This window comes from Sus scrofa, chromosome 15, assembly GCF_000003025.6.
Source record: "Sus scrofa isolate TJ Tabasco breed Duroc chromosome 15, Sscrofa11.1, whole genome shotgun sequence".
Taxonomy (NCBI): domain Eukaryota; kingdom Metazoa; phylum Chordata; class Mammalia; order Artiodactyla; family Suidae; genus Sus; species Sus scrofa.
The window spans coordinates 37900477-37925466 of NC_010457.5; the positions used below are offsets into that span (position 1 = coordinate 37900477).

General features: G+C 44.8%; 1 protein-coding gene, 1 long non-coding RNA gene and 1 pseudogene across 2 annotated transcripts; 1 reads left to right on the forward strand and 2 right to left on the reverse strand.

Moving 5' to 3' along the window:
* On the reverse strand, nucleotides 1883–6807 carry LOC106506205 (zinc finger protein 596-like). Its single transcript, XM_021074725.1, is given in 6 exon segments — nucleotides 1883–3363; nucleotides 3433–3712; nucleotides 4197–4279; nucleotides 4615–4710; nucleotides 5678–5804; nucleotides 6796–6807. Coding segments are annotated over 6 exon segments (1101 nt in total). The 3' UTR covers nucleotides 1883–2860.
* On the forward strand, nucleotides 8044–12704 carry LOC110256908 (annotated as a pseudogene).
* On the reverse strand, nucleotides 13824–19044 carry LOC102159566. The gene is made up of 4 exons (XR_002339466.1): nucleotides 18855–19044; nucleotides 18332–18434; nucleotides 18115–18167; nucleotides 13824–17743 (listed from the first exon to the last, which is right to left on the reverse strand). It is a non-coding gene; the product is annotated as an uncharacterized LOC102159566 (long non-coding RNA).

Consider the following 24990-nt stretch of genomic DNA (forward strand, 5'->3'; position numbering starts at 1 on the left):
GGGATCCCCCCCGCCACCGCCAGTAAAGCTCTCAATGTGTCACCCAAACAAGCCTCCTCGTGTGGTACTTCCTTCTGTGGTCATTGTACCAAAGCACCCTGAAATCCCATTTCACTGGGAAAGCCCAGCACACTTACCTGCACAGGTCAGTGTAGGGGCATCCCAAGAGGTGGTGAGTGCCTCTGAGAAGGGAGCATGTACAGCATTCCTGGGGGGTCCCAGCACCCTTACAGGTCCCACCCTCCCCCCCAGCAGCACCAGGACCAGATCTTTCCTCCTGGAGACACGCTGTGGCAGAGGACTAGATTCCTGGCTAAGCCACCAGGTAAGGTGGTAACCCAGAATTACAGCTAAGCTCAACTATAGCTTGTGGGTAAAACACACATATTCTTAGGCAGAAAATAGAATTGATTGTTCATCATCTTCAAACGGGACTTGTTTTTCCACTCTGTTCCCTGCGATCCCCTGTGGAGATTCTGAAAATGATGGATCAATATCATCCTTTTATGTGTTCTTGTAAGTGGGCTCAGGCCTGTGCTCTGGGAATTGTGCTGCAAGAACACAAGTCATCCTCGTGGATGTCCTGAAAGAATCGCCCTTGGGATTCAGGTCAATACTACAGTGTGTCAGAGGATAAATTTCCAAGTCTTGCAGACAGTGGTGAGTTCTGATTTGTGAGAACATTCATCTTTTATCTTGGGGAAAAGTACATTGCACTAATTATTTTAAAACCTGGCTTCTGTGATGCTGATAGTTTAGGCACTTTTTTTTTTTTTTTTCCCTTTTTAGGGCCTCAACTGTGACATATGGAAGTTTCCAGGCTAGGGGTAGAATTGGAGCTGTAACTGCCGGCCTACACCGCAGCCACAGCAACACCAGATAGGAGCCTCATGAGAGACCAACACTGTAGATCACAACAACACCACATCCTTAAACCACTGAGTGAGGCCAGGGACTGAACCTGCATTCTCATGGATACTAGTCGGGTTAGCAACCTGCTGAGCCACAATAGGAACTCCTGGGCATTTTATTTTCCTGGAGATTTAGTCCATGAGCTTATGTGGGGGTAACAAGGCTGTGTTCCTGTTTAGTGAGACTGCTGGGTGCATAATTCAGGAATCAGCTAAGATATAGACTCCGATCTTGGAATGAACTCTTGCATCCACTTAGCTCAAATCAGAGGTTTAGGGACAAGGTAATAGTTTGGGAGGGCATAGATGCTTGTCTCTCTGGCTCCAGGTGGTTTCCATCTACAGCCGTTTGTTGAGGCACCTCAAAGAGTTTAGGACTAGATGTCCTTGATACTCCCCCATGACCTTGCCTGACAAGGATCATGATGTTCTGGGAAGCCTAACAAGTGGAGTGAAGTTCACAGCTGTGTCCCCACCAGGGCCTGAAGGGGACAGATGGCGTGGGAAGGATGTTGGAATGAGTGGAGCTGAGCTGTGTGGAGAGAGCTGAGAAAGGGAGACTCCGAGAGTGGGGCTGGTTCTCTTCTCACTTGCCAGGATGGTGGTCCTGAATCCCTGTGTGTAGAGGGACAGAAAGAAAACTAGACACCACCATTTACGTGTCTTTAGCCACAGGCTTTATTGTTTGAATGTCTGCAGCTATTATTCTATTTACAAATCTTTTTTTTTTTTTTTTTTTTTTTTTGTCTTTTTGCTATTTCTTGGGCCGCTCCTGTGGCACATGGAGGTTCCCAGGCTAGGGGTTGAATTGGAGCTGTAGCCACCGGCCTACGCCAGAGCCACAGCAACGCAGGATCCGAGCCGCGTCTGCAACCTACACCACAGCTCACGGCAATGCTGGATCGTCAACCCACTGAGCAAGGGCAGGGACCGAACCCGCAACCTCATGGTTCCTAGTCGGATTTGTTAACCACTGCGCCACAATGAGAACTCCACAAATTTTAATTTCTTACAAAACTCTACATTCTATACAGCTTGATCCCTGCACTGTCCACAATATCCCACATTTTCCTGAAGAGGTATTTCCCAAATCACAATCTGCCTGATTGTGTGTAAAAGATTCTTTTACAGACTCCCTTCCACACACACTCCCTTTCTGTGGTATGAAATCTAACTGTAACTCCACTTTGAGTTTGAGGATTGCTATGTCCTCGGTGTGAGACTTTAATGTTGACTAAAAAATAGGTGATCTCTGCAGACTTCCTCCCTTCATGACACTGATGGTGTTTTATACAGTCTGAATCCACACATGGGCCAGAGGGGTTGCTCTTTGAGTAGAGAACTTCTCAGGCTTTACATTGAACTACTTCTCCAATATGAGTTATTAAGTATGCTTTGATGTTCCTCAGCATATTTTGGCATTTCTGAGAAATCATCTTCTTTTCTGTTTCAGTGTTTCCCCTTTCACTGAGTTCTTTGTGAAGGTCTAGCCTGGTGCTGGGCTCAATGTTCATTAACAGTGACTACAGTCCTAGTGCTTCTGGACATGGAGTTGGCTCCCATTTAACAATTGTTATCAATGAAGAACGAAGGGTTATCCTCTGCCCAAGTTGTCTAGGTCTTTCATGTTGAGAGCTGTTGCTGAAAACATGCATATTATATTTACAGACTGAGTCTGTAGTGTTCCCTGGGGTCAGGCCATGGCTAAAGGTTTTGCCACAGGGACAACACACACATGATCTACTTCCTTGTATTAAAGCCTGTCTGGATTGAGAAGAATGATGCCTGAAGTAGCTTCCATTTTGATTACAGAGGATGCTTCCTTAAAGGATGTGTACTGTGATGTGTTTAAATACTAAAGCAATGACTGGTGTTTCCTTCACACTCCTGACATTTATGCTATATCACCCCAGGTCAGACTGTCTCCTGAGGGCCCCCTGATCTTCTCTTCAGTGCTGTGTCCCCTCATGTCGTCCAAGGGAAGAGCTGTGACTGAAGCGTTTCCCACAGAACTGACACTCATAGGGCTGCTCTCCAGTGTGGGTTCTGTAATGTCTTCTCAGATTAGCAAACTGACTGAAGGCCCTCCCACACTGCTGGCATTCATAAGGTTTCTGTCCTGTGTGGGTCCTTTTGTGCCGAGTCAGTTCAGAGCTTTGACTGAAGGCCTTTCCGCACACAAGACATACATGTGGTTTCTCTCCAGTGTGGATTCTCTTGTGCTGGCTAAGGCCAGAGCTTTGACTAAAGGCTTTCCCACACTGATGACATTCATAGTGCTTCTCTGCAGGATGGATTTTCTCATGTTTTCGAAGGTAAGAGACTTGATTGAAAGTTTTCTCACAGAGCTGGCATGCGTACGGCTTCTCTCCTGTGTGAGTTTTCTCATGCTGTCTCAAGTAGGAACTGTGACTGAAGACTTTCCTACACAGGTGACATTTGAATGGCTTCTCTCCAGTGTGGATCCAATTGTGATTTCTAAGGTCAGAGATTTGCAAAAAGCCGCTTCCACAGAGATGACATTTATATGGTTTCTCTCCATTGTGAGCCATCTTGTGTCGTCTGAAGCTAAAGCAGTTACTGAAGCCTTTCCCACATAGAGGACATTCACATAATTTACCTTTAGTGTGAATGTGATCATGTCCATTATTCAATGACCTTTCATGAAGTGATTTTCCACTCCCTTTATAGTCATTATGTTTTCTTCTTACAGGAGTTGATAAATGTGGAGGTGAAGATCTGAGAGTAAATTCGTCACTCAAATCATCACATTCAACAGGATCCTCTTGTGCATGAGAAACCTGCTTTGGGCAAGAAGACATAAGGCTGTTACTGGTTGGCCTACAGCCATGAGTTTTGATTGAAAGTTTCCCTACATTAAAACCCCCAGAGCACCAGTCAGTAACAGTCTCCTCTCCAAATATTTCCAATGGTAGTTGCATACACATGTTGTGTTACTCCCCTGCTGGCATATATTCTCTTTTATAGAATCCTAACCCCAGTGTTGTTAGTTTAATTTTGAACACTTCAGTGTTGTTGTTGTTTTACCCCCCAGTGTGTTTTAAAGACTAGGAGATGAGCATGTTCGTGCAACTGATTGATTTTCCTTAAGCTATGGTTTTGAGCTCATACTAATTTCTTAACTGATTTCAAGCTCTCCAAAATTTTCCCAGAAAGATCTTGATCTCAACTTAATTACATTTATGAAATTGTTCTAAGTTACCAACTTACCTCATTTCCAGGTTTTTAATTTGTGTCACTGGTGTTTACACCCATGAAACTCACCATTGGCATGGTAGTGGATAGGTGCTTCCTTTTGACTTGTAGCATGGATATCATTTCTTGTTGCCTCAGGGGACATTTACTGCCTAAAGAAATTGAAAAAAAGTATAGATTTTATAATGGCATTTGAGAAATAAAAATGCAGGCAAATACCAAGGTCCATGTGAGTAGGTTTCAAAAACTGGCATTTAGATGGGGAAATTGTGTCAAATAAAGTGACACTTAAGGTAGTAGTAACACTTTAAAAGTCATGGTCTATTAGAAAGTAAATAAAAGCAACTTGAGGAGTTTTGTCCCAATGTCCTCATTACCATTTTAGAATATATCACTCAGTTCACAAAAGTTTCTGCTAGCATTTTCAAACCTAATCCCTCAGAGACCAGAACCTCTTTGCATTGAAGCACAGGGCCCTGCTGCTTACCTGGACTCTTGTTTTGGAGACATCCTGTTGTTTCTCTCCACAGCTCTTTCCCTTGCTCCAGCTGGGAAATCACATCTGCTTTGCTGATCTGACAACCTGTTTGATTAACAAGTGTGGATGTTGAGTCTGTGCTAATTACCCATTGCTACCCTCAAGTTCATGGTAAGGTAATGAGGAAAATAAAGAGGTCAGTGCAGGCAATATTTTCTACAGACAAAACAGTGAGGGTCCTTCCCCACCCACACCAGGAGGAAATCCAGAGTAGCAGCCAAAACAGTGAGCCCCTGTAGAGGCAGGTGCCGATGCACAAGTTCAAAGAGAGAATGTAGTCCTCAGTCTTTTCCAAATGGGAAAGTTTAAAAGACCCTACAGTAGGTGGAATATTATTTTCAAACAAGATCTGGTTATGATGAGACCTACAGGAATAATCACAAGGATGTCATGTACTCGACTCTGGTCTCAGTCTTCATGCAGTGACTGGAACAGAAGGATAATTTGAAAAATATTTGACCCATCTATTTGTGCATTAAAATATCCTTTGGGAGTTCCTGTTGTGGCTCAGCAGAAATGAACCCAACTAGTATCCATGAGGACAGGGGTTTGATCCCTAGCCTCACTCAGTGGGTTAAGGATCCAGCATTGCTGTGGTGTAGGTTGCAGACATGGCTCGGATCTAGCATTGCTGTGGCTGAGGTGTAGGCTGGCAGCTGTAGCTCTGATTATACCCCTAGCCTGGGAACCTCCATATGCCTTGGGTGTGGCCCTAAAAAGCAAAAAAAAAAAAAAAAAAAAAAAAAAAAAAAAATCCTTTGAATCACCAATTCTGTTCTGAGTGTTGAGACTGAGTAGCAACAAATACATGAAATGTGACCAAAATTACATTTCAGTGTGATAACGAAAAGTGCCATGTAAAGAAATACCTTCCTTTTAGGTAGATATATGGACTATCAAAGAATCAGGAAGCAGTTAGAGCAGGACACAAGGGAGCTGTTCTAAATACCTGTTCAGGGAATGAATGAATGGAATGACACATACATAAGTTCATCGCTGTTGACAGACTCACCTACAGAGGCCAGATGGTTGATATTTTCCAGCATCACATCTCTGTACAGCTTCTTCTGGGATGTGTCCAGCAGGCTCCACTCTTCCTTGGTGAAGACTATAGCTACATCCTTCAACGACACTGATTCCTAAAACATCACGAATAAGGGTGTGTAAGAGATTGTATCTGTCTGTGGTTCACCTCTGTTTTCTGCCAGTGCTGAGCTGGTATCTGCCTTTCAGTTACATTCACAGTCATCTACATACTCTGACTTCATAATCTTTATTTTACAGAATTAGCACATGCAGTATATTATAATGCAAAATGGAAAATTTTCAATAACCTGGTAATTAGGATTCCAGATAGGTGATTATAAATATTCACTTGAAAATCAATAACTAAATCTCTCTTCCCTATTAATTTCAAGTAACTACAGATTCATGACAAGGTGAACAATCACCATGATGTGCTACTTTGAAAACATGACTACTGGTTTCAATTATTTCCCTAGAAGAATCTTTGATTCTCCATAAATAAATGGACTTAATAGCCTGTTATAAGTGTTGAAACATCTAATGTGTGATTGGGGGAAAGAATGCTAATGATAATTGTAGTTACGTTTTTCTGAATTTTCAATAGTATGTATGTACTGGATAATTGTGAAAGGTTTCAAATTGGGAAAAAATAAAATGATTCCCCTTTAGTTCTGAACCTCTCTTCTCAACACTGAACAGCTTCAGAGCAGGGCAACAGCAGATTAGTTACACTCAGGGCTGTAAATATTACCCTTGTAATCACCCCCTCCTAAGCCCATTACATCCCAAAACAGTCAACAAGTCAGTCATTTGTCAATCAGCCCCTGAGCTGAATGAGATAAAAGAAATTTTTTTTCTCTTATGTAAATACACAAGGTTACTGCAGGCCTCCATCATAAGTGTGTTTAATGTTGGGAAGGAGCTTAGTGACCACTGAGGTCCTGACCCATGATAACTACCCCAGAGTCCTGGGCACACTCAGCTGGAACTCAGATGTGTGAACATGGACAGACTTCACATAGGATACACACACCAGTTTGAAAATCTCACCATCGAATGGTGTTAGGGGTGTACCTTCATGGGAAGGAGGCATTTGCTACTCACCATTGGCTGCATTGTCATCACTCAGGTGCCAGGAGTCCCCTACTGGGTCACACACAGCCAATCCAATCCCTGAGCAGGCAAATCTGAAGATGGAGAAAAAGCCATGAGCTTTTGGTCTTGTGCACAACTTTGCAACCCCTCTGAAATGGAGCCCAAACCTTCATGTGGGTGTGACCCCAGCCCAACAAAGAGACAAGGATTGTCCCCTAAAAATTATAAGCAGGGTGTCTCCTCTTCCAGATCACATGTAAGAAGCCTCTAGCTGTGGTTGCTAGTCAAGAAGGTAAAAGTTTCAGAGAGTTTGAACCAGGTAGTAGCCAGAGGCCAAGACTCTGTTACTGTCATGGATGGTCTCATCCTCAAGGTCAAGGATGCTCAGAAATAATGGAATGTCTGAGGCTTAGGAGGAAATTGGTTTCATTTACCTACTTACAAAGGACAAACAGAGATTCCAAAAACTTTATGATATGACAAAGTTACACATCTGAAAGAAAGAACGGCTGTCAGTTTTGCTCAATCTGTGTCCTGTACTCAAATTCCTTTAGTGTAACGAAGATCGCCTAGGTTTTACCTGTGATATGACCTCAAACTTTAATCATCAGAATAAGCTCTGTGTTTACAATGTCTTTTTCTTGTTGCATTTTCACAAAATGTCTCCTTATTCCCAGATTTCTACTGAATGGGAACCTCCAGGGTACTGATTGCACTTTCAAAATCATGTAATTGCTCTTCATTTTCATCACCTAGTTTTGGGGGAAGCCTCTCCTTATAGCCACAATCCACCCCTACATTACATCCCTTCTATCCTGAAACAGAAATATCCTTAAAGTTATTTACTAAGTTCCTATTCTCCTGTCCTCCCTTCACAATCAAACTGGAAGTGCAGTTACTAGCTTCAATCAGAAATGAAGAGAAGCCCTAGGTTAATCCACAATCTGCTAACTGTGGATATGTATCAATTGACCAGATAATTCCCAATGCCCAAGGATCACTAACAAAAACAGTATAGGGATTGGATTATCCAGAGAACCTGGGAAAGTCCAATGAGAGAAGGAGATCTAGGAAAACTAAACAAGATTAGGCCATGATTAACTTTGGTTTTCTCTTCCAGGAAAATTTTAGGGTAAAATGAAATATTCTTTTTGACTCAGAATTTTTCTTCTGTTGAAAATGGGAATATATAAATCCCTATCGGACAGCCAGGGAGCCCAGAGGCATATGCAGAAGGGCAGCCCTGGACATGGAAGGATGGAGCCCAGGAAGCTCTGGGCTGTCCATCTGTCAAGTCAGAGTCATCAAAGGAGGTTAATGTATATTAATTCTTTGGAAGAAGTACAATAGATATCTCAAGAGATTTATTTTATCTTGAGATAATTAATTTAACATAAAAATTTATTCCAAGACACATAAGAAATAAGATGAAGAGGTGTTCCCTCTGTGGCTCAGTAGGTCAAGAACTTGACAGAGTGTCTGTGAAGATGAAGGTTTGATCCCTGGTGTGGCTCAGGGGGTTAAGTTTCTGGCATTGCCACAAACTACAGTGCAGGTCACAGATGTGGCTGGGATCCAGCGTTGCTCTGGCTGTGGCGTAGGCCAGCAGCTACAGCTCTGATGTGACCCTTATCTTGGGAATTTTCACATGCTTCAGGTGCAGCCAGAAAAAAAAAAAAAAAAAAAAGAAAGAAAGAAAAGAAAAGAAAGAAAGAAAGAAAATGAAGAAAATCACTTGATGAAATCTATAAAAAGAAATTAATTCAGAGAAGCAAAAAATGAAGTATTTATAAACAAATTAAAATCATCAGATATAGGTCAATGTGCCAATAGAAGTTCCAAGATGAAGGACAAGATTTACGTCTGGGTTGTGTAAAAAAATAACTGCCACCAAAATGTGCTGACAGAATACTTGACATATGGTGAGCACTACCAAGGATGAAGTTGAGCTACTTAATTGCATCAATTTTAATGTTTTAGCCAGATGCGGCTGGTAGTTACTGCACTGGATAGCACAAGCATAGGATCTAAGGTGAGGCAGGTTGAATAACTAGAGTCAAGACAACAATGTTGGAGTGGGAAAAGAAAGGGACATAAACAGTCAAAAGTAGGAAATGAGAGTGACAAAATAAAGGTTGACACAACATAATTTAGAGATGATAAGAAGCTTCTTTGATAGGACATGTGTCTGAGGACAGGGAGGGCTTATCAAAATTTAAGGGAATGAAGGATTTCTTTGGTGTCTCAGCAGGTTAATGATCTGGTCTTATCACTGCTGTGGTATAGGTTCAATCCCCGGCCTGGGAACTTCCACCTGCCTCAGGTGTAGTCAAAAAAATACAAAAACGAACAAAAATTTAAGAGAATGAAGTCAGCTTGCCTTTCAGTTGGGAGAACTCACCAAAACCCGAAATTGGAGGAGCTGTTGAAACCAAATGGGTTCTGAGCAAGTTTCCCAGCCAGCAGATAATTCCTCTTCCTCCAGTGTCCCAGACTGTCCAGTTTCTCCTTCTCTGGACCAATGCAGCTCTTTGTCTGTTTGATTGCCTTTATACCTTCAGGACAGTTTATAACCCAATCTGGGCTACATTCCAGGGATACACCCTATCTATCTAATAGGGTTTCAGTCTGGGAGACACACCCTGTTCAATTTGATTGGATTTTCTAGATTAACACAAAATTGTAAACTCACACAAATTTGGAGATCAAAGATGTAAGGACATTGTGGGGAAAAAAAGATCCATTTATTCCCTTTTTACTCTTAAATACTTTTGAGTGTGTTCTATATACTGGGAACATTCTGTGTCTTCCAAATAAGCAGGGCCTCAGGCAAGGGGATTCTGTGGAAATAGAGCTGGAATTCCCTGGGAGAAATACGGAATTAAAAATAAAATACAGGGAGTTCCCATTTTGGCTCAGGGGGTTACAAACCTGAATAGAATCCATGGGGATGCAGTTCAATGCCTGGCCTTGATCAGTGGGTTAAGGATCTGGCGTTGCCATAAGCTGTGGTGTAGGTCACAGACTGGCTCAGATCTGGCGTTGCTGTGGCTGTGGTGTAGGCTGGCAGCTGCAGTTCTGATTCAATCCCTAGCCTGGGAATTTCCATATGCCACAGATGCAGCCCTAAAAAGCAAATAAAATAAAATAAAATAAAAGGAAGTTTAGAAACAAAAGTATTGGATAGTAATTCTTTTTTTTTTTTTTTTTTTTTTGTCTTTTTGTCTTTTTGCCATTTCTTGGGCCACTCCCGCGCATATGGAGGTTCCCAGGCTAGGGGTCGAATCGGAGCTGTAGCCACCGGCCTACGCCAGAGCCACAGCAATGCGGGATCCGAGCCGCGTCTGCAACCTACACCACAGCTCACAGCAATGCTGGATCGTTAACCCACTGAGCAAGGGCAGGGATCGAACCAGCAACCTCATGGTTCCTAGTCGGATTCGTTAACCACTGCGCCACGACGGGAACTCCTGGATAGTAATTCTTGAAAAAAATTTCCAGTTCTGGGAGTTTCCTGGTGGCCTAGCTGTTAAAGATCTGATGCCACTACTGTGGCACTGGTTCAATCCTTGGACTAGGAACTTCCACATGCCAGGGGCCTGGCCCCCCTCAAATTATAGTTCTATGTAAATTCTAGCTTGTATGTAAAGGGTTCTACCTACATAACATGTGAGCTCACTTTGACAAATTATCATGGAAAAATAAATGTCCCACATTTCCTAAATCATGTGATGTGACCCTGAAAACAGAGGGAAATTCATAAACTACTTAAATTTAAATAAAAAACTATCAAAATCTGTCAGGAAAGAGTACTGTGGAAATTAGGGATGTTGAGAAAGTATAAAAATGTTTTATTTCCTTTGGGTGAGGGAGACCTAAAAGACAGAAATCTTTTTAACCAGTGTATTACCAACTGAATTGTGATTCTCCCCCGGCCATTCCACAATATGAGTGGGATGGGCAAAGCTATATGCCCTTGCCCCCAACTCATTTCTGTTCTGAGCACATTTACACATGATCTTATTGAAAATATTTCCAGTATTTTGTTAAGGAAATATTTGAAAGGTATCCATGCCTCTATGAGGGGATTAAAAGTGGCCACACCCACAGACATAATCCAACCAAGAGCTTGCAGCTGATTGGATCTTGGCCCTGGGTGGGTGGGATGGGCTATAAAAGGGCCGGTGGAGCCTTCAGACCTACCATTTGCAGACTGTCCTGGGGAAGGCTACATCCTTGTGCAGAGAACCTCTGAGAGGAAATTTTGTGGGGGTCATTTGCAGTCATTGAGGTTGCTTCTCTCAGCGGGGGCCAGGAGGGTCTGTCCAACATCTTTCCACCAAAACACACATCTTTGTGGTCAGGTACAGCTGTTGTTTTTTTGTGTTTGTTTTATGTGTTTTTTTGGTCGCCACGCGGCAAATGGAGCTCCCCAGCCAGGGATCAGATCCAAGCGCCACCAGCGCTCCCAAGACTCCCCCAGACAGTCTGCAACCAGCAGGCTGACACGACTCCTGTGACAGCAGGACCAGTACCCACAAAGGTGCCTCTGAGTTGGAGACCATTGGTGGTGGGCGCTGGCTTCAGAACCTGGGCAACACATGCTATGTGAATGCAGTGCTGCAGTGTCTGACACACACGCCCCCCAGACCATCTCTCTGTTGAATGGGCAGCACCAGAGAGCCTGCCAAAAGCAGCCCTTCTGCATGCTGTGTGCCGTGCGACCTCATGTGACCTGAGCCCTTCTGCATCCCGGAGATGTCATCCAGCCTCGGAAGGACCTGGTCGCCAGCTTCCACAGACACAGGCAGGAAGATGCCCTAGATACCCACGAGTTCCTGATGTTCGCTCTGGATGCCATGCAGAGATGTCCCTCGGAAGACACCCTCATCCGGCAAACCTTCGGAGGGTGCTGGAGATCTCAGATCCAGTGTCTCCGCTGTCTTGGTGTTTCAGACACTTTTGACCCTTATCTGGACGTCACTCTGGATATCGTCACTCTGGATATCACGGCAGCTCAGAGTGTGGAGCAAACCTTGAGAGAGCTGGTGAAGGCTGAAAAACTGGACGGGGAAAATGCCTGCCATTGTGGTGTTTGTCTCAGGAAGGGACCCGCCACCAAGAAGCTGACTTTGCACAGGGCCTCCAAGGTCCTGATCCTTGTGCTGAAGCGGTTCATGGATATCACTGGCGACAAGATGGTCAAGAAAGTGCGATACCCTGAGCACCTGGACCTGTAGCCCTACCTGTCTGTGCAGAAGGCAGGAGCCCTGGACTACGAGCTCTTCGCCGTGCTGGTGCACTCTGGGTGGACCCGTCACCAAGGACACTACTTCTGCTACATCAGAGCGGGAAATGGCAGTGGTACAGAATGGACGATTTGAAGGTCACCGCCTGTGACACTGCTTCTGCCCTGAGCCAAAGCGCCTATGTCCTCTTTTACATCCAGAGGGGCGAGCTGGAAAGAGCCACCGGTGGAGCGTCAACAGACGGGGCACCTCGGTCTCCGGGAACTGATCCTGTAGGCAGGGATGCAGCGGTTGGGGAGCCCAGAAGCCCCGCCAGCGTCAGAGCGTCTGCGTCGGGGGGAGGTGGCGCCCCTGGCAGAAACTGACATCCAGGAGATCACCTTAGAGCAGTGGAGACGCCACCAGGAACACAGCCGACCTAAGGCTGAATTCAACCTCAGGAAAGTAGAGCCTGCCCTCCCGACCAATGCAGTCGTCATCCACAGGTCGAAATTCGGAGATGGGACGGGAAGGATACTTCCAGAACATGAAAACTTCCAGGTCAACACTTCAACCAGGGGCGCCCCACCTCAGGGGCCAAAGAACATGGGGAGCATCCCTTGTCTTGGAGGGAGGGCCAAGGCTTCCAGGAAAAACAACAAGAAGCAGAAGCCTCTGGCACTGCAGTGAGCTGTGCTGCACCCCTGCAACACACTCACACACTCCTGGACACACAGAGGAAGCAGTTTGTGCTGCAAGTCCAAAAGTATTCAGTATGAACTTGTTACAGGGGAGCTCTGAGTGGGGTTGGGGGTGTGGTGAGGGTGGGGGGCTTCCACAGTGAAGTTGCTGGAGAGGACCAGCTTGATCACTGGGTCTGAGAACTGCCTTTGGACTTGCCATTTGTGCTGTGTTTGAAGAGCTATTTGTTGATAGTTTGGGATTTTGTTTGGATTTGTTTCATTTTTGGCATATTTGATTCTTGCAAATCATGCAGCCTGAAGGCTCCTCAGAAATGCTGATGTCCAGCCAAGCAAGGGCAGTTGTCTGAGCCCCTCAGGAAGTCCATGAACCTCCCCTGAGTGCTGGGCCTCCCTCTGCTGGTCTGGCCAGCTGTGGATGAGCCCAGCCCTGGGTCACTGCTGCATGAAGTCTTATCATTTCTGCCTGAGACTTAGAGGGTCCATGGAAGCCTGGCCACCAGGCTTAGAGGTCAGAGATCACTCTGAGACTGGACACCTGGGAACATGCCTGAAAGGCCATCACTCACTTATCCTAATTTATATGAACTAGGACATTTGTCCACAGGGATCTGGGGCTTGATTTCTACTGGAAAAAATATGTTGGAAACTGAAAATGCCAGACACCAGGAGGAAGGAGGCAAAAGAGCAACTTGGTGCATCTCCAGGAATAAAGGGCAAAGGAGGACGGATCTGAATGAACCTGATGTCCGTGTCAGCAAGAAGACTTTTTTTGGGAACAGTTATTTGAGTCAAAAGGTAAAGTGCAGAATGGAACAGAGCTTCTTGGTAAATGGGCATGTTTTCCCTCCCAGGACATATTAATGTTTAAAAGTATACACAGGTATGTGTACGAACAGCTTTAATTGCTTGGAAATATAACCAAAAGATTACCTGTTTTTCAGGATATGATGAGATCACCTTAAGGGTCACCTGCCTGGGGAAGAAGCTGGGAGGGAACCTTCTCGGCTTCCTGGCAGCTGCATCGTGTCCAGCAGAGTTTGGAAGCATCCCCCTCTCTGGAATCTGCTGACAGAGAAACTGATAGAAGGATTTCGGGTTGGTTTCTATTACATTTTGGTCCCTGGTTTTTAACCTCAGAAAATTAGTCCAACTGGAGAAATAGGCACCAAGACGGGTTTTCATTTCAGGTATGGATTCTTTAAGTTGTAATCACATTTCCTAGGAGAAAGGATAATAAAATACATCCTTCAAATGACGATTATGACAGGATGGTTCAAACTCCCCTGCATGTGAGGGGCAGTGCCCAAGCAGTTATGGAATCTGGTGGTTGGCCGAGTGCATTTAGAGGCTAAGCAATTTATTTTTCATTCTTTGTTCAGATACAGAAAGTTCACACTTTCGAGACACTATTTTAAAAGTGGGTGCCAAAGAAAAGCAGTGAATAAAGAGCAGTCCACACCTAAAGACGTGAAGCTCCCAGGCTCCCAGACAGAAAACATTTTCCTGTGTTAAGTTGTAGTTGAAGTTTCCTCCTATCACGTCAGATTGGAATTTTGGAATTTTGAGGAGGAAAATATGCCTTATGTCAGAGTTTCAAATGTCCTAGCCAGAGGCGAGCTGGAGCATTCTCGCACCATTCTTTTATTTTGTGTGTCATGCAAAGTGTTGTCTGTCTTTCTCTAATATTGTCAATTGAGAAAACCTTCACAGAGTCTCACACTTCAGTCTCTTTCAGTGAGTGAAAATTGACATTCGGCATTCATAGTCATTTTGTCTTGTTTGTGTGGATTCTGTTCTGGGAAAGGCCACCTGGAAAAGGATGGTCAATGTCTCTTCATGTGATGCCATTTTGTGTGAAGAAGAACGTTGTCCTTAGTTTGATGAGTGGTCACTGAGTGGTCACTTTGAGGGGAAGGTGCAGAAGGGACATATGTACTAATGTGACATAATTTTGCTTTTCATGGTTCAGGATCTCTGACATGGACACTGAGGAGGACTGCCCTGGAACTTCAAGAAGGCAAGGCCGAGGGCAGGTCAACAGGAGCAGCATCAGCACCACATACCCCTACAGGTGAGGATGGGATGTAGAGATGGTGAGGACCAGTGTGACAGGGTCCTCTTGGTGGGTGGGTGGGGGGATCCTAGGGTGAGCAGAGGGCTGAATCTATCCTGAAGGTCACCTCTGAAAGCTGACTGTGTTTTCTGCCGTCTCTCTGAGCACAGGTGTGGAAAGGATGAATGTGCCTTTAGGAGGCAGCAGGAGCAGGAGCTGCCCTGGGAAGGGCCAGGATGGGGCTTGCCTTCCCCCACCTGGGGCCAAAGGAAGAGAAGGAGAGCCAAGGATACCCTGGGGCCAGCTGAGCACAGCTTCCTTGAACAAGACAGAAGGAACGTGGACGGTGGTGAGCAAGGTGCGAGGCTTGGCTCATCTGAGTTTATTGAGATGTAAATGTGCTTTGTCTCTCCATCCCTGACCCCATCAGTGGCAAGGCCAGGGGTAGCCTGGAGGGAAACAAAGAAGCCATCCCTACCCTCCTGGGGTCTATAACTGGAAGGGGCTCAGTCCACTCTTAGAGAATCCCCATGGGGAGAGGGTGGGGCACACCTGGGAGCTTGGCCCAGACAGGAAGGAAAACAGCACAGTGAATGAGAAACCTGGGAAACCCTGAGGTGCTGGATGGCTCTGAGATGAGGAGAGTGGTGGATATGGTCCAATTTTCTGCCTCTTGAGATAAAACTTTATATATATTCCCTGTGCGGTGTCTTTTCTTACAGCATCTGAAGGCCAGTGCCCCTACCGACACCAGGAAGACATCTTTCCTAGAATTTGCTCAGGAGCACTCATGGGTGAACATCACTGAACCCCCAGCCTGCTGTCCTGCACCCCCGCCAGGTCCCTCCATCATTGTTTAGCTTCCAGACAGCAGACCTGACCTGGGCTCCCTTGACATTCCTCAGGCTGCCTCCAGCACGCTTGGCCTCAGCCCTGCTGGCACATGGAAAGTTCAAGCCCAGTGTCCTAATGTGAACTCAAAGCCAATGTCATTCTCCTCAAATTCCACAATCTGCATCCTGGCCCCAGATGAGGGGTCTGCCTGGGTCCCCATGCAAGTCCCTCAAACAAACAGATTCTCAGTCCCTTCTAGACCTCAGAGAAGCACTGAGAGCCCCGAGCTGGATGGCCATCCAGATTCTCCAGGCTCTGCTCAGGAAAGATGGACTGGGCCCAGAGAGACAGTCCCATGTGACCTAAAGGACACCTACTCCGATGGCCAGAATGGCCCTCCAGCCTCCCCTCAAGAGAACTCACCTAATGACAGTCCAGGCCTGCAGGTGCCCCACCCCCTCCATCCTGCTGTGTTCCAGGCCAGGCTGTAGAGTGGTCTTTACCAGAATGGACAATGGGCAGTTGGGCCCCAGGTTCAGACGATCCCCTCTCCACCTCCTGGGACAGCTTCCCTTTTCAGTGAAAGCCCTCAGACCCTCAGTGACTCTGATCAGGAGGACTGTAAATGAAACTGAGGAAACTGGCATAGGAAAGGGTTTTGTTTTGTTTTTCCTTTTTGGATGCCTTGTGGCATAGGGAGTTCCCAGACCAAGGATCAGATCCGAATCATAGCTGTGACCTACGCCATACCTGCAGCGATGCCAGATCCTGAACCCACTGTGGGATCAAACCTGTGTCCTTGTGCTACGGAGACATCGTCGCTGATCCTGATGCACCACAGTGGGAACTCCAGGAAAGTTTTTTAATTCCATTAAGTTTATAATAAGCTGAGTCAAGTCACTGGATAAGCATTTCATTATAAATAAGGACCTATGAAATTAATCTGGATTTTGGGAAACCCTGGTTAATGGATTGAGCTAAAGTTTCTTTAACTTTAAGAGACAAGAGTTTTGTTTTATAGAATAGGTTTTTTTCTATAGACGAGTTTTATAGAAAGCAGGTTTTGCAAAACAAAGTTGGGCCCTTTAGCCTGGTGTCGAAAGTTCAGACATTTTCCCCCAAATGCAGACAAACACTATAGCCTCCACTTATACAACAGTTACAATTGACTCCTATATTCATCTCAATGCCTTAAATAGGGTTTAGATTCACAAACATCTTTACATTCCAGTTTGGGAAGTATACTCCACTTGGAATGTGCCTCTAATTCCATCCTGAGAAAGTGCACTGTTTGCAGGTGCCTGTTCCCAGGGCTGGTCTGCATCCACCAAAGGTGAAGAACCACTAACTCATAGGGACAGGCCACTCTGTGTGACTTCCCCTTCTCAGGGAATCATCACTTTCAGGGCACCTGGGGCTGGAGGACAAGTTTTAGTGGTCATGGGTGTCTCCCTCCCAGTCACTCTCTTTAGAGGAAGAGGACACCTGAAGGTCCTCGTAGAGGACACTTCAGGAGCCTGGGGTGCAGGGACCCTCAGGCTCCCTGCAGACAGGGCAGCTCAGAGCAGGAGGGGCCAGCTTCTCTGCAGGTGGGGGTGGGGGAGGCACCATGTCGCTGCAGCTCCACTAGCCTTTGCTTATTCCCCTGAAGGGCATCCTGAGAGGCTGGCCTGGAACAAGGCTAGTGGGTGGAGGATGGGCTACAGCGAGGCTTGGACAGTGTCAGAGCCAGATCTGCTGAGTCGAGGCTGGGGAGAGGGCCTGGCAGCTGTGCAGGTGTCTTACTGGTCACATGGGGTGTCACTGTGGGTCCATGTCCAGTTGTACTGCATGGATGATGGAGATACTGGAAGACCCTCAGATCTGATGTCGGTGAGCTCTTCTGAGGGGTTGGCATGGGGCTGAGTCTAGGTTTCTTTGAGGTGGTGCAGATAATGCTGGATGGAGCTCTGGGCAGATCTCTTGCCCGGAGCCTGGATGCTGCTGTGGGGGTGCTGCACCAAACTTTTCTTGCTGAGAGACACCGAAGGCTGGGTAGATTTCAGCTCATCTTTCCTGACCGGTGGCCTACTTGGCTGCTCCAGTTCCAGGAGGGATTTCCTCCTGGATGGCTAGATGAGCATCAGCCTGTGAGGATGCTGTAGCAGAAGACAAAACAGAACAACCGTAGTTAGAATTTCCTCACCATCCAATAAATACTCAAAGTAACCAGTACACATCTCACAGGATTCAATTTCTACATGGTGATTACCCAACCTCAGGGGTGTGCACGATAAAGAGCACAACAGCATTGCCTGGCTACATTTACACATCAACTAGGAAAACAGAAAGATTCTAACAGTGCCTCTTGTTAAATAAGTGGAACCAAGCTTTTTTTGTCCCCTCTTCGAGGGACTGTACACAGCTTGGTGTTTTGCAGGCACAGATGACAAATGGAGTTTTGAGGGACAGTTTTGCAGGATGTGTCACAGTTACAGCCATGAAGTCTAACTCGAAGGAGGCTACTTACAGGATGCTACTGGCATCATCACCTCCACTTCCCCTCAGCATACACTGCTAGACCTGCAAATCAGAATGCAAATCAAAGAAACCCAGGAAAATGCCATCTGAAAAGTACTCTGAGGGATCACATTGGTGGGGAAAGACTGGTACAACTTCCCTCCCACAGGAGGAGAGGGAGGCCAACCAGGGTTGCCCAGGGGAGAGAGCGGGACCCGGGGACTTACCCTCACATAGTCACAGGATTCCGTCGCTTCCTTCCAGCACCACTGCTGCCCCTGTGGTCTCCCAGGAAGTCTCTGGAGTAACTTCAGCTGATGCCCCACTTGCCTGCAGAACAAAGCACGTTAAGTGGTGGGATCCCAATCTCCTTGTAATAGTTGGAACAGACAAGGCTGTGCCTTTTCCTAGTTTGGAGGCTGTGGTGCCAAACCCTCTTCCCTCATCTCACATCCTTCCCCCACATCCAGGGACACATCCAGGTTTTCCCAGGACACTCCTCTTATTTGTCTCTCTGGCTTGGGTTCCTCTCATGTGCAAAGTTGCATATGTTCTCCACCACCCCCACTAGAGTGACCTCAAGGCATATTAGGAACTCCTGAGTGTGGCCCCCTGAGGACTTAGGCTTTGGGCTGAACTCAGTGCAGTCTGTTCCTCTCCTTTTCTACGCTGTGTGCTCAACCACGCTTAGGAATGACAGGACACTGGGGAGGCAGACAGGGACTGAGTCCCACCTCCCCCACAGCTCACCGTGGCCTCTGCTCCTTGCCTCTATCAACTGGGTTACAGGTCCTCAGGATCTGTAGGATCTGAAGCTTCCGTGGTTCTAGAGTTTCCTTCCTGAGTTTATAGCCCAAGGGCTGGGGGGCCAGGGCCCCCTGTCAGTACTTCACACGGCACCTGACGCTACTGGCTTTGTGAACAGAGGCTCCACAGTCCCTGCACTTCACCTGTGGGTGGAGGAGAAAAAGGTCAGAGAGTCAGTGGAAATCACGGGCACATGCCCAAAGACAGTACAAGGACAGACGGAGAGAGGTGAATACGGATTCTGCAAAAAGGACAGAAGCACATGGTTCATTAAATGCCAGGATCTTTCTCATACTGTGGGGCTTACCATAGACTTCGTTAGGGAGCATCCTAGGAGGAAGGGCTGCTGGTCTCAGCAGGAACAGAAAGACTTAGATGGGAAGGTTTGGATAAGACCAGGCAGGACATAGCACTAAGGAAGAGTTAGTTGGTTCTGGCCCAGGTTGCCTGAGGAGCAGGTCCAAAGGCAGCCACCTTTGGATGGGAATGGACAAGTGAGTGATGGATCCAGAACATTTCAGGTCCAAACTCTGCCTCTGGAGTCCAAGCCACCCCTGGTTTCACATGGTCCTGACCCACGTATACCTTAAGATCTTCATCCTGTGGTGCAGGAGCCCTCTGAAGCTCTGGTCCTGGGAGTTGCTTCTTCACTTTCTGAGCTTGAAAGTCTCTGTAGGTCCTGGACTGTGTATAATGACTGGCCATCGTCCACAGCTCCTTGGAGTGTCAATCTTAATTCATGGATTTTCTCTATAAAAATAAAGAGAAAACTTTGAAATTCAGGCAGAGACACAAGTTTCCCATAATGCCTCTGCCCCAAATAGGGGTCAGGGGACCTCATGGCCAATAAGGAAATTCAGGTTTCTGACACTTTGACTCCTCTTGTCCAGACAGTTTCCCATTGTCTCATGATTACTTGCCCATAGGTAAGGACCATGGCTTTGTTAGAAATTCTGGGCAGAACTTTGAATTTGGATTTGCATCCTTGAAAGACTAATTTGAGAGACTTTGTTTATGTGTCCCACAATGCAATCTAAGAGATAAAAGATTTCCCCACATGGAGAAAAAAATAATTATGCTACAGGAAGGCTACCTTTACTATCATGGCACAGACACTTGAAAATCAAAAAAGAAGTATGATAACCTCTTAAAATTTTGACTCTCCCATTTGACATCAGAGAAAGCAATTTTAAAACACAATTTCACTCAAGAGAATTATTTTCTTCTCTATGAGATTAGAAGATACACTGCTGAGAGTCTGGACTATTTTCTGAATCTGTCATCCTCAATGTTCCATTTTTGCCTAGTTACTAATAATATGAAACCCACCTTTCAACCAAGGATGAGCAAGTAATTTCCTAGGCATTCAATGCCTGAAGATAATCCCAACAACTTTTCATAATTGCTCCTACAGTACCCACAGCAGACTGTGGGGATGTTAAATTCCTTAGCATTTGAATCCTCACATAATAATAGCATTCAGAAAGATGTATTTTATCAGCCTCTGTTCTCAGAATTACTACTGGAATTAAATTATCTAGATCATTCTCTGACACAACACCTAAAACTCAACTTAAAATGAGGTAAAGATTTGAATAACACCTGGAACAGTAAAACTCCTAGAAGAAAACAAAGGCAGTTTGCTCTTTGACAAAGTTCCCAATCAACAGAAAAATGGGTGATGAAAAATAGTATATATGTATTCAATAGAAATCTATTCATCCATAAAAAAGTTGAAATCTTGTTACTTTCACCAACGTAGGAACCTTACTGTTATGACGCTAATGAAGTAACTCAGATGCAAAAGGTTTCACTCCTATTTAGGATGCTCAGAACAAACAAAAAGGAAATAAACCATGAACTCAATAAACAAACCAAATGACCAATAAAACCTCCACAGGTCCACAGAAGAGAGTAGTGAATAACCGACAGGAGGCTTGCGGTAAATGAGCTCAAATACGTAGAATAAAGAATATTTTGGTGGTGTACATGAATAACATTTTAAAAATTTGAAATCTAATATTATACAAATAAAACATCTAATATGAACAGTCAATGTTATTTACAAATTAAGGAAAACTTAACATACTGATAAGCTAAATCACTAAATATCACTACTAAAGTTTTCTTTTATGGAGAGATATGCTGAACACCAAATTTCAAGTAAACTATGACAAAATTAAGCAGGGCTTTTCTATCTTTCACTATATTTCCAAAGATTAGGGGATAAAATTCCTCAAGTGGAGGAAATTAAGCATTCAAGTTGTTTGAGGTCGTGTCAATGGGAAATTGCCCATACCTCCCTGAGTGTATTCTAACCCAAAGTCACAAGACCTTTGCTCTTCTTAATCAATCAAGGAGAATTATCACCTTTGAGCCTAAAACATCATCAAGGCACTTATAAAAAGACTACAATCTCTTAACTTTACTCATTGTAGAACACAAAACCATCAAAAAAAAAAAAAAAAAAAGAAAGGCAAAAATTAAGGAGGAAATTGAAGGGCAAACAAACATCTCTTCACAGAACAGACAAGTAAATGTTGGGTGGGAAACACCAGGGGGCCTAATTGGTAAAAGGGTCACAGGTTGGTAAAGAGAAAATAAGCAAAGATTCTGGTGCCATGCACTTTCATGTTCAAGTGGTTTGAGATGTATTTTTTGACACAGAAAATCTTCCTGTTATAATGAATGATAAAGGAAAGAAAACATTCCAGATACCAAGTTAGAGAGTCCATGTCCATATGTTTGGTGAAATGATGACCTGTTTGTATTCAGCTGGATTCCAAATAATTATCTGAATAACAAATATAAACCAAACATGGAAGCCAGCTGTGTACCTCCTGTCTGTCAGGAGATCCTCAGCAAAGTGGCTGCTGGCCACTCTTCACTGCAACATATGAAGTGAAAGTGGTTAAGGAAGGGGCAACAGGGCAACTGCTCTTACCTGCCTAAGCCTATTGCTCCAAATTCACATGACATTTAGCTGTTCTGTACCATTCAAGGAGATGGGTCATACTGAGGCTACTGTATCCAGAATTCACCATGAGAAAAACTTAGTATCTGTTGATTATACTGATCTGTATAACACACAAAAGCGGAGAAGTGAAAAAAATTAGGGAGGAAAGTAGAGGAGAGAAGAAGAAACATCCCTTCAATGAACATAACAGTGGATCACTGGAGAAAAAACGGGGGGGGGGGGAATCATATCCAGAAGTTGATAAGAAAAAAAGCAAATTACTGGCGCCATGGTTACTAATGTCCTATTGGCCTGTAAATGCCTTGGTCGACAGGGATTATTCTCTATTACTATAAGGAATGATTTAGGGAAGACAGTAATCAAGGTTCCAAGGGAGAGAATCCATGCCCAAAGGTTTACCCACAAGACTGTTTGTCTACTTGTCAATTTCTACCAGGGATTAGCCAAATAACCAATTCATGTAAAACCTGATATCTAGTTGGGTAGCTTCTGTCTGCCAGATGTTCTCAGAAAGGTGGCTACTCTCCACACCCCACTGCAGAATATGCAGCCAAAAAGGTGGCTGAGGAAGGGGCTGTGGGAGAACTGCTCTTTCTTGCCCAGCTCTATCCTGCTGCAAAGTCACATGACCTGTAGTTGATCTACAACATTCAAAGAGACATATCACATTGAGTCTATTAAGTCAGGGATTCACCCTGAGAAAGACTAACAGTTTTTCTAATTTTTTCTTTTTTTCTTTGTCTTTTTAAGGCCACATCCACAGCATATGGAGGTTCCCAAGCTAGGGGTCTAATCGGAGCTGTAGCCACTGGCCTATGACAGAGCCACAGCAACATGGGATCCAAGCTGCAGCTGCAACCTACATCACAGCTCAAGGCAACGCTGGATCCTTAACCCACTGAGCGAGGCCAGGGATCGAACCCGCAACCTCATGGAGGCTAGCTGGGTTCTTTAACTGCTGAGTCACGACAGCAACTCCCGAGAAAGACTAACATCTGTTGACTATAGTCGTCTGTACAATATAAAACATGCCACACAAAGGCAGAGAAGTAAAAAAAATGAGTGAGAAAAGTAAAGGACAGGGGACAAAACCCCCCTTCACTGAACAGACCCGTGGATCCATCCGGACACAGTAGTGGGTCCCACATGGTAAAATGTATCAACATGTTGGTGAGTGAAAAAATGCAAAGTTCCTGGTGCCGAGATTTTCTACATGCTCCTGTCCTTGAAATATCTACTTAGACAGAAAAAAATTCTCTACTGTTATAAGCAATGATACATGAAGGAAAAAAAATCAAGGTTCCAAGGGAAAGAATCCATGCCCAAATGTGTAGCCATAGGACTGTTTGTCTAATGGTTGTTTTCTCCAAGGGATTAGCTGAATAACCAATTTACATCAGAACTGAAATCTGGCTGGGTAGCTCCTGTCCAGAGATTCTCAGAAAGGTGGCTGCTTCCACACTCCACTACAAAATATGCAACTGAAAAAGTGGCTGAGGAAGGGGCTGTGGGGGAACTGCCTTTTCCTGCTTGACCCTAAAAAAATAAAGGTAACAGCTGTGAGAGAGAATCCATGCTCAAACCTTTAGCTACACTACTGTTTGTCTACTAATGGACTTCCTGTAGTGATTGGCTGAATAACAAGTTTAAATGAAACTGAAATCCAACTGGTTACCTCTTGCCTGTCAGGAGTTTCTCAGAAAGGTAGCTGCTCTCCACTATCCACTACAGAATATGCAGCCAAAAAAGGTGGCTGAGGAAGGGGCTGTGGGGAAACTGCCCTTTCTTGCCTGACCTTATCCTGCTGCAAAGTCACATGACCTTGATGGGATCTACAACTTTCAAGGAGATCTATCACACTGAGGCCATTATGTCCGGAATTCATCTTGAGAAAAAACTAGTATCTGTTGACTATACTCATGTGTATAGGACAACACATGCCACACAAAAGCAAAGACATGAAAAAAATTAGGGAGGAAATTAAAGGACAGAAGAAAAAACATCCCTTCACCAAACAGACCAGTAGATAAGTCTGGGAAACAGCAGAGGGTCCCAAGTGGTAAAATGCATCCACAAGTTGCTATGAGAAAAAAGCCAAAGTTTCTGGTGCCGAGGTTATCTGTGTATTACTGTCCTTGAAATGTTGTTCAACACAGGAAAATTCTCTACTGTTATAAGAAATGGTACACGAGGGAAAATAATCAAGTTAGCAAGTAAGAGAATCTATGCTCAAACTTTTAGGCACAGGTCTGTTTGTCACCGGTGGATTTCTAGGTGGGATTAGCCAATTAACAAATTTAAATCAGATCTGAAATCCAGCTGGGCAGCTCCTGTCTACGAGGAGATTCTCAGAAAGTTGCTGCTCTCCAGGCTCCACTGCAGAATATGCAGCTGAAAAGGTGCTTCAGGCAGTGGCTATAGGGGAAAGGCCCTTTCTTGCATGACCCTATTCTGCTCCAAAATCACGTGACTGCTAAGTGTTCCACAATATTTAAGGAGAACCATCACATCAACCTATTAAGTTGGGATGGCATCTTAGAAAAAGTAATATATGTTCACTTAACTAATCTGTACAACACAATACAGGGCACAAAAAAGCAAAGGAGTGGAAACTATTAAGGAAGAAATTAAAGGACAAAAGAGGAAACATCCCTTCACAGAAGAAACCAGTGCTTCACTTTGGAATCTGCAAGGGGTCCCAATTGTTAAAATGCATCCTCAGTGAAAAAAAGCAATGTTCCTGGTGCAGAGGTTATTTATGTACTACTGGCATGGCATGGTATTATTCAACAGAAATATTTTCTATTCTTTTAAGGAATGACTTAGGAAAGACAATAATCAAGTTACCAACTGAGAGAATACATGTTTAAAGGTTTAGCCAAAAAAAAAAAAAAAAAAGGGGGTTTAGCCACAGGACTACCTATTTGCCTATGGGTGGATGTCCTGCAGAAATTGGCTAAATAACAAATTTATTTATTTATTTACTTATTTTTTTGTCTTTTTGCTATTTCTTGGGCCGCTCCCGCGGCATATGGAGGTTCCCAGGCTAGGGCTTGAATCGGAGCTGTAGCCACCGGCCTACGCCAGAGCCACAGCAACGTG